Source organism: Agelaius tricolor, unplaced genomic scaffold (assembly GCF_023055355.1).
Source record: "Agelaius tricolor isolate 1412-34295 unplaced genomic scaffold, bAgeTri1.0.p SCAF_2, whole genome shotgun sequence".
NCBI lineage: Eukaryota > Metazoa > Chordata > Aves > Passeriformes > Icteridae > Agelaius > Agelaius tricolor.
In genome coordinates this window covers 48,372,873-48,387,520 of record NW_027269262.1, presented here as the reverse complement: position 1 = coordinate 48,387,520, position 14,648 = coordinate 48,372,873, and the positions used below count along the sequence as shown (strand labels likewise).

The 14,648-nt window shown below is 36.8% G+C and overlaps 1 protein-coding gene across 3 annotated transcripts in view; it reads right to left on the bottom strand.

Annotated features, from left to right (window-relative positions):
- Window positions 1-4,990: 4,990 nt before the first annotated feature.
- The window catches only part of MIB1 (MIB E3 ubiquitin protein ligase 1), a 77,538-nt gene continuing 67,880 nt past the window's right edge, over window positions 4,991-14,648 (bottom strand). For all 3 annotated transcript variants that reach the window (XM_071418190.1, XM_071418186.1, XM_071418189.1), the window contains exon 21: window positions 4,991-11,369. In XM_071418190.1, coding sequence (XP_071274291.1) covers window positions 11,229-11,369 — 141 coding nt within the window. In that variant the 3' untranslated portion in view covers window positions 4,991-11,228. The remainder of the gene's footprint in view (window positions 11,370-14,648) is intronic.

The window sequence follows — 14,648 nt, the reverse complement described above, 5'->3', positions numbered from 1 at the left end:
GGATACCTACTGACCTTATCTCAGGCTACCTACCCTTCCAGAAAAGCCAGATGTACCAACTCATGAAAACTATTATGTTATCATGGATGCAGTGCATTTCCCTCACTGCTAGCTCCTATGGACACAGCACTGTGCCATGAAGATGCCTTAATCTATATCTGCCCTTCAGACACTGCAGGGCACACAGCATTTAGCATTCAGCTGTGACAGGGAGGAGCTTAACCTAGGATGTGCTAAGCTCTTCCTTATCTTCACTAGAAAAACCTGCCAGCTCCAGGCCATCTCTATCAATATTCCTATGAGCAGTACTGGCCAGCTTAGTGTTTAAATACCTGTACCTCATAAACCAACCAATCTTAGGCCAACAGGTCTAATTTTTGTAGGAAAGGACAGGCCAAACCCAAGAACTCCAGGCACAGCAATGATGCCCCCACTGACTTCCTCTCAAAATTAAACGCCATGTGAAAAAAAAGGCATCTCAACATTTGATAATTGAAGATGGTCAGAAAGAAGATCAGACCAAATCAATATTAAACTCCTTTCCTTGTCCTTACAGAGGATAACACTAGCTCTCCTATAAGCACACACTCACACCCTTGGAAGGATGCTCTGGGGAGAGGTAGTATGATGGTCAGGAATAGCTGGAACAGACATATAGGATATATGTTTGATGGCAAATCCAGATGTAAAGTATCAGTTATGGAAGCATTTTTGGCTAAATGAAAATTGGCAAGAGAAACAAAAATCCAGGCACACTTGCCATCCAGTAGAGAGTGAGAACAACAACAACAAAAAACTAAAACAAACCAAAAGCCAATCAACCAACCAAAAAAAACCCAATAAACTTTCTTCTGAAACACTCTTGCTAGCTAGTTGGTTTTTTTCTCTCCTGAGGACTATTTGACTACATCCTCAAAGTTGAGAAACTCCTACAAAAGCCCACGAGTAACTTTCCTGGAGTGCTCAACAACTGCTTGCCAAATCTCGGCGTCACCGCTGGATTCAGCACAGCAGATAAAGCCTAAAATTAAATGTCTGGTATCCCAATCTTGTTAATGAAGATATGCTTTTCAAATCTATTTCATTTCCATGCCACTTACCAATAAAGCAATGTCAGCTCAGGATAAGTAGATGCCCAGAGGGCTTGGCCCACTCAACCCTACTTGGCTGCAGCACTTTAAAAGCTTAAGTGGCTCCCAGCTTCTGCTTGCTGCAGGGCGAGCACCTCACACAGCTCATTACTGAGCAGTTGATTTGCAGCAGCTCCTCTATGCTGCTGCCTGGGTGCAGACAGCCACAGCACACAGAAAATCCAAGTCAAGATCACTTACTCCTTTACATCCTCAGCGTGTCCCATGGGAAGAAAACTGTGTTAAATAAAACAGCAAATCCACAACTTTTGCACCAGGGAGTGGCTTGTAACTCTCATGCCTTCCTTCTCCATGGGTGGAATAGTTTTCAGTATAATTATAAGACGTATTCCTCCAGGGAGATTTGGTGGGGAGGGACCTATCCAGGGTGGTGGGACATGCAGGACATGGCAGGGTTCCAGCAGGACTCAGTGTATCCATGTTACAGGCTCCCCAAAGAGGGTACAGAGGAATTTAAAACTCAGTTTTAGTAAACCACTCTTCTCTGTCAAATTTGCCATCTGAGTTTCTTACTTCATAAATGCCAGAAGAACTAGGTCTATGGCTGTATTTTAGCTTTAAGTTTCCCTATTCCCTTACTCTAGCCCACTTCTCTATCTCAAAAAATAGTATGGTGCTTCCAGACTCTATGTCCTCTACATGAAATGGTGGGAGAATGCAGTTTCAGCAGACAACAATATCAAGATTTCCTCAGGCTTACACAGAATCAGAATCACCTGAACAAAACCCAATATCGATATAAATTAGGTGCCTTAAGTGCCATGTGTTATAAATCAGAAAAACAGACAAAAAACTTGAATATGTTGTACAGCTGTACCACAAACAGCTTAACTAGGGCTCTGTGTTAGGAAAAGCCACCTTATCTGGATAGACCTGAAGTGATCTTTATTTTTTATCCTTTACTGGTCTCATCACAGAAAAGAGGAAAAATAATAGTATTGTATTTCAAAGCCAACAATCTGTGGCCATTGGGAAATAGATGCTATATATTTGGCATTTAGTTTATATAGCTTTCATACAGAACCTCATGCTACCTTACCACTATAAAGCATATACATGGTAGGGATTATGTAATCTTAGCAGAAAAGAAATACTTGGAATGTGGTTTCAGATTTACCTTGTTCAAAGAGATGGAATTATTTTCCTAATTCTTTATGGAGGCAGCAAGAAGTCCAAAACCAGACCCCTTCTCTTTGCAAGCAATCCTACTGAAGTTCCTCCAGGCAACATAAGTGCACAAGACACTCTAGATGGAAGCTTCTCTCTTCTAGTTGCTTGTGAGTTTCTTTGAGAAGTAACCCTTAAGCTGCCACCAAAAACCAAGTCCAGGATACAGTAAGAATGAAAATTAGAGGTGGCCTATAGGACAAAAGGACATCACCCAAGCTAAACAACCTTGAAACACTTACCTGTTTCTGCATTTCCTCATATGGTTGAGATCAGAAGTGGCCCTATCCTTTCCTCAGGGGTAGACAAAAACTTTTTCTTATGCCACCAATGGGGACAAATAAGGGATGTCAATAAATTAATGTGAAATTATGCCAAGACCAAATTCAGGAATTCCTCCTGTCAGTACAGAAATTCACAGTGAAGTTAGGGACACAAGGACAAGGCTTCACTATGCTTATGGCAACCTCAAGTGCAAAAGAACACAGGAGGACAGAAGGGACACACCAAGAAGGAAGGGACACAGTTCTGCTATCAAAAATACAGACAAAGAAAGAATTGAAATGGAGGATTTCAGTAGTGGGGACAGAAGCACTGAGGACATGAAACACAAACCCCACAACAGTTGTGACAGAGAGAATAACAAGAGTTGCAAACATGGAGGTAAGGAAGGTCCCTTGTAAAAGTCAACACACATAAGAACCTGTGCCTGAATGACATTGACCATCTCAACATTCTTATTTGTGAAACATGACTTTGCTACCGGGGATGGAAATTTTTGTTGAAGAAATAGCTCTCTGGTCTGTTCAGCCTCTTGGGAGAAAGATTATGAGTTACTTCAACTTCAAACTTCTGGCCTTCAAGTAACTTGCATACTCAGGGAAGCCTTGAGAAGCTGGACATTCCTTCCACTGAGCAGCCTGACAGGCTTCAAAGCATATTTAACTGTAAGTTGTGTTACTATAGAGTGGAAAATACTAATCAGCTCTTGCCATCTAGGGAGACTGTGGTTATCATTAAGAATATGTGGGACACTCTTACAAGAATTCTTTTCCCCTGCCTGCTGGACAAGCTCTTTCATACAGTTTATCTGCTCCAACTGCATGCTTTTGAAAAAAAGCTTGACTAAATGAATACTTTCAACTAGAGCTAAAGGCAAACACTCCACTGGAACTTTGCCCTAATCAATAGTAGCAATGTTCATGTCACATGAGAGTCAGAGGATAGAATATGGTGCTTACTGAAGTCAGCAAATAACCAAATTATACTTAGCCTGCTTGAAGAAGGAGACAAGTTAGGTCTGGTCCACCCACATATTAATGCAATCATCATTATCCTTATCCCTTGTTTGCTTTGTACTTATATTGTAATAAAAAGTGGTGCCAAATGGAGGGTGCTACTGACCCCTTGTGGGAGAAATACACATTTTAGGATGCCGACATGTCAATGGGGAAATCGGCTCAGAATTAAGTTTGTCTCCTTACCTCCCACAGATTTATTTCTAAGGAAAATTCACTGAAACAGTGTTAGTGTTGCAAGAGGTCACTATTAGTCTCACAAGTGTATTTTAAAAATTTTAGAAATTAGGTTTATTAGCTTCTCTAGGGCAGTCACATAAGCATCAATAAATCCTTGTAGATCAATAAATTGTAGTAGATACTGCAATGACTTTCCCATAACTTAAAGTCTTGCATTGTTGAAGACTAAAATTTATACATTGCCAGTTGGCACAGTTCTCAGTTTTTAATATAAACTATTTTAATCCATCATTGCATCACTTCTAAAGACTGCAAAAAACCCCTACCTTACTATCTCCTGGAAAGCAAGAACATACTACTCTGCTGAAAAGGGAACAAACCATTTAAAATCCTGAAGTTTTTTTCAGCCAAAACCTTCTTTTAAGTATCAAGAAAAGTTGGTATGATTCATTCTTGAAAGCAAAAGTTTTCCAAGGCATGTCACCATCATGAGCAGGGCTGCACAAAAATTCAACTTTATTCAATTTTATTTCTGACAACTTATATTTCCTTTCCTTATGGGGGAAAACTAAGTCTGAAAAGGAAGGCTAATGCTTTTTTATTCCAATACTACCACTAATCTTTACTCCCTAAATGAGAGTACACCCATGAAGAAATCTGCATTTGATTCATGTCAAATCCAAAGGAAATCTCCATGCACCTTCACCACTCCCATCAGAAACAGACAACTGTATATTGAATACAGCTGGAATGACTTAGAACAACCAAGTGCACTATACAGAAATTAACTGCATTACACAGTACTTATATTATAAAATTATTATAATTATTTATATTGTACAGTAGGAAACAGCCTTCTTAAAATCTAAACCCATCAATACCAAACACTATTAAAACCTGCAGCTTCCACTGCAATCAACAGCAGGGGCTGAAACCCTTGAGACCACAGAGATGAAGTCTTCAACCAATGCCAGCACTGCTCCCGTCATGTTCAATGAACACATAAGGAGAAATATGTGAACAGCTCATAAATCCCAAAGCAAAGAACAAGAGGCTACTTCAAATGTATTTTAACAAATTGCATAAATTATTTTAAAATAAAGTTTTTCAAAAGTATTTGAAAACACTGTTTTTATACAGACCTGTCATATAAACCAAGGCTGAAGAAACTTGAAAAATGAAAAGAAACTGAGAAAGAGAGCAACAAACTTTTTATTCTGTCAGTTCCTTTTTTCACCTGTACACCAGGACAAATAAAAACACTAAGCCATATAAGTCTGGTTGGTTTTGTTGCCTTTGATTACATAGGCTTTTTTTTTTTTTTTTACAAATGCATCCATTAAATTGAATCCTAAAAGTACAAACCATGATGCAGCATCTGTTGTCTCAGAATATGGAAGTTACTGTATCTGGCAGGAGATGTTTAAATGATCACATTCACATAGCCAGATCTGTAAAGGCCATTCAATTACAAGTAAACACAGAGTCTAACATACACTTAACAGCAACTCGGGTCAGTAGAACAGTACTATGAACTGCATATTTACAGAAAAATTTGCACATAATCCAGAAATAATTTTAAATCAACCTTTCTGTTGTTACAACATAATCCACCCTTTGAACTTCTACTGTGCTGCTTTAGCAATGTTTGAGTACCTTGGAGATTCAAAGGCACATAGCACTTCTGATGCTTCCACAAACTCATTCTTCAGGAACATATTACAAAAGAACCAGTTTTTTTAAGAACTTCAGACTGCAAAATTTCTCAATAAAGTCTGGTGCTCCTTTAAACATTGTATGCCAACAAGTAACCAAGTTTGCAAACACCTTTTCAGGTATCCAATTTTCAAATTCCATGGTGACATCTAACATCATTACAACTCAGAAGGAGGAAGACAAATGAGCCACCACCCTTTTTCCAATGTTGTGTGCAAAATATCAGTATTAATTCAGCCCAACTATACTTTTAAATCAAAGCTCTTCAAAAAGTCAGTATACATCTTATATGACAAGTTTTACTAACCATACAGTACATCAGCATTTCCTTTGAAAAGCTTAGACCTTGCTAAGCAGTTTTAAAGTAAGCAGTTATATAATGCTATCTGCATACAGAAATACACTACATTCACACAGGCAACCTTAAATTTCTCCAATAAACAGTCATGTCAAAATCTACAGTTTACAGAAAATACAAAGTTAGTTTTAACAAAAGCAAAAATGCTCGTTATGATTCAGTAAAAACTGTTTCCTAACATGAATAGTTTGCATTCATAAAGACACTAAGGCTGGGACAAATTAAGTATTTCTAGAAGCTCAAAATTACACAAAGTTTTCTAACTATGAAATGGCATGCAAACATACTGATTTTATTGTTGGTTGTTTCTCTCTCGCTTACAGAAGATTTACCAGATCAGAGTAAAGCTGCTACTTTTACATGTTATTCAATGACCTCTTCCTCACACTAAAAATGTCACATACAGAAAATTTTCTCAGCTGTCTTTGACACAAAAGCTGCTTCTTTAAATTTGAATATTATGCCCTTCAGATCCTCATGACCAGTGCAACAATTAAACAGCTTTCAGAAAGCTTAACAATATCTAAATTTGCCAATTTTCCTTTACAGAAAATATATACAAGTTTATAAGTCCATGGCGAGGGCATTACAACTATATTAACATCAACTCACTAACTGGATTGAAAAGATACTTGCATTCTTGTGAAGACCCTATGGCTGCTGCCCATTTAGTAGTTCTATCAAGGCACTGTACAGTCATTAAATCTCTAGTATTCTCCAAGATGTGCTGAAGAATATTGTGAATGTGTTTAAGTTGTTAAAAAGCCCTGAGTCAGAACTTGCGTATTTACCACAGGCTGAGCTATAAAAATGGCACATACTAAAGCTTCTGCAGACAACAGTTTAGCTTTGTCAACACAAACAAAGTATGAAATGCACAGAAAGACAACAGTATGAATTCCAGGAACTTATGCACAGGTATACAATGTACTTTGTGGCAAATCACACACTGCTATCGTACTCAACTTTTACACAGTAATTTTCTAAAGTAAAAAAACCTCTGCAATGTATTCAGACATCAAAACTGATGAAGCAAAAGAAAACTGATGTGTTCCCCACCCCTTCCCAAAGACTACAAACAGCTAGAGAAGAATTCAGCACTTTGACAGAAAGGAGGTAGCACTGCTAAAGGTTAGACTGTAGTGTTGTTGGGGTTTGGTTTTTTTAAGTGAAAACTTGACCCATGCAGCACAAAGAACAGGATAGGCTCTTCGGTTCACCAGCTGCTACTGGAAGAGTAAAATCAAATTTCTCAGAGGAAGCTCAGATCACTAGCTGAAAGCAGCTTCTTCAAACAATTTAGTGTTTACACTAACTGCAATTAATACTGCTAAAGATAACTACACATACATAAACCTTCATCTCTAGAAAATATCTACACAATAAGTACTTAATTATTTTTAAAAGACCATTTCAGGTCTTTAAAAGAAGCTAAAATACCAATTATAAGATTATGCTAAAAAGGCACAAGTACTTGTGCAAATCTGCTATATTCTCACCCAGTCCAAGTTAAGAATACCACCTTCTAATCAAACTTCCACATTTAGAAAGGAACTTGTTTGCTATCTCACCAGTCTAGTTTTTATTATCCACTTCAGGAAAAAGGGATTTCTCTAAACCCCAATGTACAAATACACAGTAATCCAACAAATGGAAAGTAGGCAATAGCAGCCCAGATTTTGAGAAGTGCCATATAAGCTTGGGCCACAATAAGTGATGATACAAGTTTTGAGGGGAAAAAAAGTCAAAAGTAGTTATACAAAAGTGAACAATCTACAAGTATTTAGTTTATTCTGTTAACCTCCTAGGTTGTCTTTACACTTTAAATCACTACATAGTGATATGACTGTTTATGTCCCTTAATGAATGGAAAAGAAAGTATTTTACTTAAACATCTGAGCATACCTCACACTGAACAATACATATTTTTAGGTGTCTTGTTACTTGTTGCAAGAAACAAATGGAGATATTTCATTCCATTTAATTTCAAAATTGTTATTAAATGCTGGGGAATGGACATAACAAACCTTACAACCCTTACATTCTACGACTTTACAATAAATTAAGAGATAAATGCCTAACTGATTTTTCTAATTTTCACTTTGCTCAGGTGAAATTTAGACTTTAATCTTTTGTTGAGGACAGATGCACAGTGATATTTCCTTAACTCTACTACTTGTTATGATCCCCTTTGGCCTTCAAGTGAACTTCTCATCCTTCAAATATGTGCTATCCAATTAAACATTCACACTCTGTGCACAGATAACCACAAAATAAAGTGAATGAGCTTACTGGGATCCTCAACAACACTGGCTCACCTTCTACACCTGAATTAAAAGAGAGAGTCTAATATAAATATTTATTTCCATAAATGATACTGGATTTGCAAGCATTTTTCCTCTTTAAGTTTTTTGAAAGGCAAACTGTATCACCATCTCCAGACATGATACAGCTCTTCCTCCTGTCAATAAAAGACCTATATAAATAATTCAAGCATCTTGGTTAGCTTTCCTAGTTTTTAGAATTCAGTTGTTTTCCTTGGCACTAAAATAGTTGTTTTTCTGTGTCACCATCAAGCTGACACAGTTCAGTCTCAACTGGCACACAACATTGCTGAATGAGTCCAATCACAAACTCCCATGCAGTCACATCCACCTGCTGTGAGTGCAGTATAGGATACTAAAGCTGCTCCTACAGCAATACCTTCAGTCATTGTCTCCATTTCCATAGGACTGTGATGGTATTCAAGCACTGAGGGTATTAAACAGTAACTTACATCCAGTTTCCTACCCAGGATGCTTCAGATCTGTTCTAACTCAGCTGAATTATTCAGCTGATGCTAAGCTGGAATACTTTCAAGTAACTCTGGCTTGTTCCAGCAACAAAGAGTCAGGAAAATGTGAACTGTTATACTGAGGTTTCAGTTTTGAGTTGTGTTATCAAGAAGAGATCCACCCTGCATCTGCACAGCCAAGTTTGCAGAGGTTCCCTTAAAGAATTAAGAGGACAAAATATGTCTGCCAGAGACAGAGGAAATCAAGGTACAAATCTGATGGATGACAGGCTAAAACTCAGAATGGATCATCAAATGGCACATCCTATTATAGAAGTATTTCCAGGGGAAGCCTGACAAGAAACTGAAGACTACTATAGAAAGTTCAGCTGTAAAACATGCTACCAAAAAAAAAAAAAAATCAAAAAACCCAAACCAAAAACCTTAGTAACATACATACTGTGCAAATGAAAATTGCAATGAACACTCAGATGCACGGAGAGTTCAAGTGGAGATACCCAAAATGATGAACTGAAAAAAGGCCTTACATCAAAAACTTTCCAAAACTCCTTGAAATTATGGTACTTTTGAATAGGAATCAAGAAGCTAAAAAAGGGAAGCCTGCTTCATTTGGTCAAGAATACAATTATGTGAGAACAGATGACTACTAGTATACAAAATAAACCAGACTACTACAGTGACTCCAGATTGTGATTGTGTCCAATGAAAGAACACTGAAAATAATGAGGAACATTTGGAATGCTGGATGAGGATTAAAGATGGCTATTGTAAGGCTGTGTATTACACCACTTCATGGTGTTAAAAGCCCCTCTACATATACTTTTCCAATATATCACTGTACTTGTTTCCTGGAAAACTTTATTCAGTGTTTAAATCTTATTGCTTAAAGGTTTGTCTATCTTTACAGTTGTCTATCTTTATTACTAACAGTCTTCTGAGACATTTGCCAACATTTGCACAGTTCAGGCATATCAAGATCAGTTTCAGAAGACAGATTGATTTATCTGCAAAGACCACGATTACAACATTATCCTTACTTGGATCCTTCCCTCAACTATCATTTTATCCACATTTTAGACATATGCAATGAGAATTCAATGATAAATTCATCTTAGCTGCAAGTAAGGCACCTAAGTGACTCCAGCACGGATTTCTTTAATGTTCTGCAAGAGCACATCCAAATGAAGTCTGCATAATGGCAATGGGCTACGTGAACTGTGCACTCAGAAAACAGTCAAATCACTTAGGAGCAAGCACAGATTCCTTTTAGCTACAAGAGATCCTTAAATCAGTGTATTTTCTACCACTAAAAAGGGTGAAAGGATACATTTGTTTTCAAAATATTAATAGTTTGCAGTCCCTAACAGTAGCATTTTGGAGGTCAGGAGGAACAGCTTTTTATCATATCAGGGACAAGAAACTCCTTCAGCAAAATTCAGCTCAACTAGGCACAGCTCACAAAATTCACTGTTCTGTCAGCAATATCTTCATTTGCAGTATTATTAGGTAATGCTCACAGATAAGTTCTGGTGTTAACACCCCACTTAGATGAATAATCAATATTAAATATTCTCTTTTGCTGTTGACACTGTTTGCCTGGAGACAATAAAACTCACTTAAAAAGAAAGGAAATTTTGCAAAATCTCTTTTTTCCGAATTCACAGACCCACAATTTCTAAATGGCTCTGCATGTATGTGTTTCTAAAGAATGGATCAAATTCATTCATCTAAAAGGGATAACTGACCCACAGCTCAAATGTTCTCCTTTCCACTCAAGCTAAAAGCAATTCCATACAATTCAAGTAATTAGCAGAATTATGAAGCTCGCTATTTAAGTTACTTAGCTTGAACCTGTTAGCTCAAAGTGCAGTTTTGGAAACATAATGCTTCTAAAACAGATTTTTCTTTTTATTATTTTCTACACAACCCAACCTCAGGAACAAAGGACATGATGAAGTCAGAATTACCCTACCATTGCATTCTGAGGCATGACCTTATGGGAATAGTGTTTCTATTATTACTGTGCATATATTTTGTATTGTTTTTTCATGACTGTGTATTTCAAGACAGAAATTAATTGTGAATCAGAACTGTCACAGGAAATGTCAACACTCTCCAGAAAAGCACAAAGCCAAAAAAAAAAAATCCTAAATATTTATGTTTGGTAGTAACTGAGTAACTGACAATATAAAAAAAAAAATTCCCTTACATCACTTGACATCTGATACATACATGATACACATGAACAAAACCAAAATATGATTGTTTCTTTAAACTTTAAGGGGAAGAAGAAGACAGAAACAAAATGGAAAAAAGACTGCTTTAAATTAGCATTAGGCTTAGAAGTTTTTTAAGAGTAAAGCTACAAGCTGACTGTTCAAATACTGTTTCTTTTATTTGGTGTGTTCACAGTCTTTAAACAATTACTATGTAACAAACCTGTGCTACAGTATTAGAAATGTTTTCATCAGAACCCTTTACTACCTTTCAAACTAACAGAGGTTTAAAAGCATCAACATGTCCTTACTCTTTCACAACCTAGTAAAAAAGACCCTGGCCCCTGCTCAGTACAAAAGGATCCTCCGTTCGATGGCCTTGCGGCAAATGGGGCACTCGCTCATGCGGTCTCCGCAAAGCTGGCACGTCCCGTGGCCACACAGGAAGATCATGTTCTTCAGGCGGTCCAGACACACAGGACACATCGTCTGCAAAAGATTTGGACAGGTTACCTACTCAGTGGTAGTAGTCATACAGTACTGAGTGTGCAACATCTCAACTGCTGAAATTCAACAACAAATATGTCATCCTAAGCATAGCAGATAATTACCATAGCCACTAAGCTAAATGGTGGGGGTTTATTTAAATCCCATTTTTATTCCACATGGACTTAAAATATATGGGCTTTTCCTACTCCATCATGACACAACCACGTAGATTTTTTCAAAATATGATTTCTTTAATTAAGGCAATCCAGTAGTAGGTTGACATCATATTTTCAACATAATTATGCAGATTTGCAACATTAAAACACTCTTCAGAAACATTCTACTTTATATCATATAATCTTCCAGGGAACAAAACATCAATAGCTTGATGTATGCAATGCTTGGGTAATGATTTACAAATTTCTTCTCAGGCTAGCTAGCCATTCATAAACTTACCTGTAAACACCAAGCACTCAACACCCACAGAAGGAATAAAAATGTTGCATAATTGATATGTAAAATTTAGTACTTTGTGTTAGTTATCTAGATTTTCAAGAAAAAGAACACCTCAAGTTTCAAATTAAGAACAGTTTAATAAATCTGTAACCTTTACTCATAACAGCAGCACAGCAAACTTTTAAAATCAGTTTTAATTGCTGAACGTGAAGTGATGGTCAATGCCCAAAGTTCTTCAACAGCAAAATTCATTTTGCACCAAGTCACTAAGGAACAATGTCCTTCACCTTTTGTCATGTGCAGAAATTGAAGTTTTCATAAGGCATGTTCCTTCACCATAAATATATTGCAGCCATATTAGGATTTCATTTATAACAGTTTATCAAATGTTAGTAAATGAACAGATGTTACAACAGATGAAAATTGTTAAGACCATTCTATAGAACAAATCAAATCTAAGATGTCCTCTTATCTGAGACATACTACAAATATCTAACAATTACAAATATTGATCTCATACATAAAATGAAATACTGACAATGCTTGTATTTCAAATACAAATTCATTTTATCACCACCTTGCACCTGTGATTTACTTCTGTACTCATCATTGGGGCTTCACTTCAATTTGTTCATTGCATGAGAGAAAATCCATACCAAGGTACCCTGTTCAGAAAAATCCTAAAGCACATTTTCTATGAAATCAAGAGGTATTACTTCCTAGGGTAGATAGCGTAACTCAAGACCAAAAGAATTCACCAAAATTCTGTTTAAGAGTTTAAATTGGCATGGAATCTGGCCAAATCACTATTTTTATCTTCAGGGTACTAGTATAATGGACTAGCAGGAAAATAAAACTTCCAGGTAAAACCTTAAGCCATTTTATACTGTAAAAAAGCCCTGAAGGGGAATGTGCTCCAGCTTTGCCAGAATTTCCACAATACTGTAACAAAACATTCTCAAACTAAGAATTTAAAGAAGACTGTCTGTCTGTCAATCAGTCCTGCTCATTTTTCCATTCACATCAAGTCATCACTTTCACATCCTACACATCAATGGGACCTTTAGAGTATTCCTCCTCCAGTAACTCACAGACTTGAGGTATCAGTGAAACAGCTATTTCCAATGCAATGAATACACAGCTGTGTGACACGTGTCTATAACTTGGCAGCACTGGCGTGATGATCTTTCACAAAGGACTGACAAAGCAAACACTCATCTTATCTTTGGGAAAATCCCCAATGTGTAGCATTTATTGTATGTTTTGGCTAATTATTTGCTTTTGTGTCTAAATATAATATCAGAATTACTGAAGTTACAAGGGTCTGTTTCTCTCCAAATGCTACACCATCATTTAAAAATTAAAACATCCATTAAGGAACACAGAAATAATAAAAAAATCAAATCTGTTGAAACACCATTACTTTGAACTGTTTCATTCAGTCAAGGACAGAAATCCCAACATTTTCATTTTATAGATATGCAGTATGAGAAGATTGCCCTATTTCTCCTGCTTAGTACAGAAGCACAGTATATAAAATATGTTAGCTGTTTAATTTCTTAACATGATACTATCTTAACACTTAAGTTACTTCACACAGTAGGAGGACTCAGCTGGCAGAATAACAAGCTTCCTGTTTGCTACACAATTCTCTTCTGACAGGCTTTTCTCAATTAGTTCAGCAGTTTCCCAGTGGGGTATAAGCCCAGATAACGGAGTTTTATCCAACTCTGAAGGAGAATTCCTTATTTAACCACTTTGCAGAAAGTTCACTGCAAGCCTTATGCCCCTTTTGGGCAGCAGAAAATAAGTGAAAAATAAGTACCTGTAACTATTATATTATTTGTTAGACCATCCTCTGCATGAAATCCCATTTTTATCTGCTTGCAACATTTGACTCCCATCTTTTAAAGGAAAACAAATAGTATAAAAAGGCACTATGCCTGTTCTATATGAGAATTACCTCTTCACTCTGGGAAAGTGCCCATTGCACCTTAAGTATAACTGGGTTTGCAACTCAAATTATTTTTCTTTCACTAACAAGGTGTTTTAAACTGCTTGAAGTATGAATTCCTCACTACTAAAAACAGTTTTTACAACAATATACAGGTGCACAGTGACAAAATAAATTTATTTTTTAAGGAAGAAGAAAGTGATGTAAGTATGGTGAAGGAACATACGTAAGATATTAGATGGATGATGATGATTATGTATGAAATGGAGTGAAGGTATTGCAATTACAGTCAAAAGGGTTCACATTCAGGGAATCCCTGACGAATGGTGTGGTCATCAGATGTGGGAGATTCTGTTGACATCAGCATCACTTCTGCTTGGCACCAGAAATAGTTTTAAAAGCTTGCTGCACTAACATATTAGATTATCATTGAAGGTATGAGTTGAAACAAAGGCTTATACCTGCTGAAAGAGAACAAATTAATTTTAAGTAGAAAAATATCAATTGAACACGAAGACTGAACTATTACAGCACAAATCAAAAGAATACACAATTATTCTGGAATGCTGTGCACAGCTTCAAGCACAAAATTTAAAAGATGAGATGATCAATTTTAATCAAATCTGACTTGCTGCTCACAAGTATGATACAATTTGCCCTGTCACAAGACTAAGCACAAAAGACACTGAAAACACAAGAGTCTCAAGCCAAGAGGCGCACAAGGAATAGCCAGAACCATCTCCTTCTAGTCAGAGGCACTGAACAATTCTGCCTGTTGGCTAGCAAAATCCCAAAGGTTAGATAAAATCAGAGAGAATAAAATAGCACCTAAGGAAAACTGACAAAAAACCCCTGAGATCACATCTAAT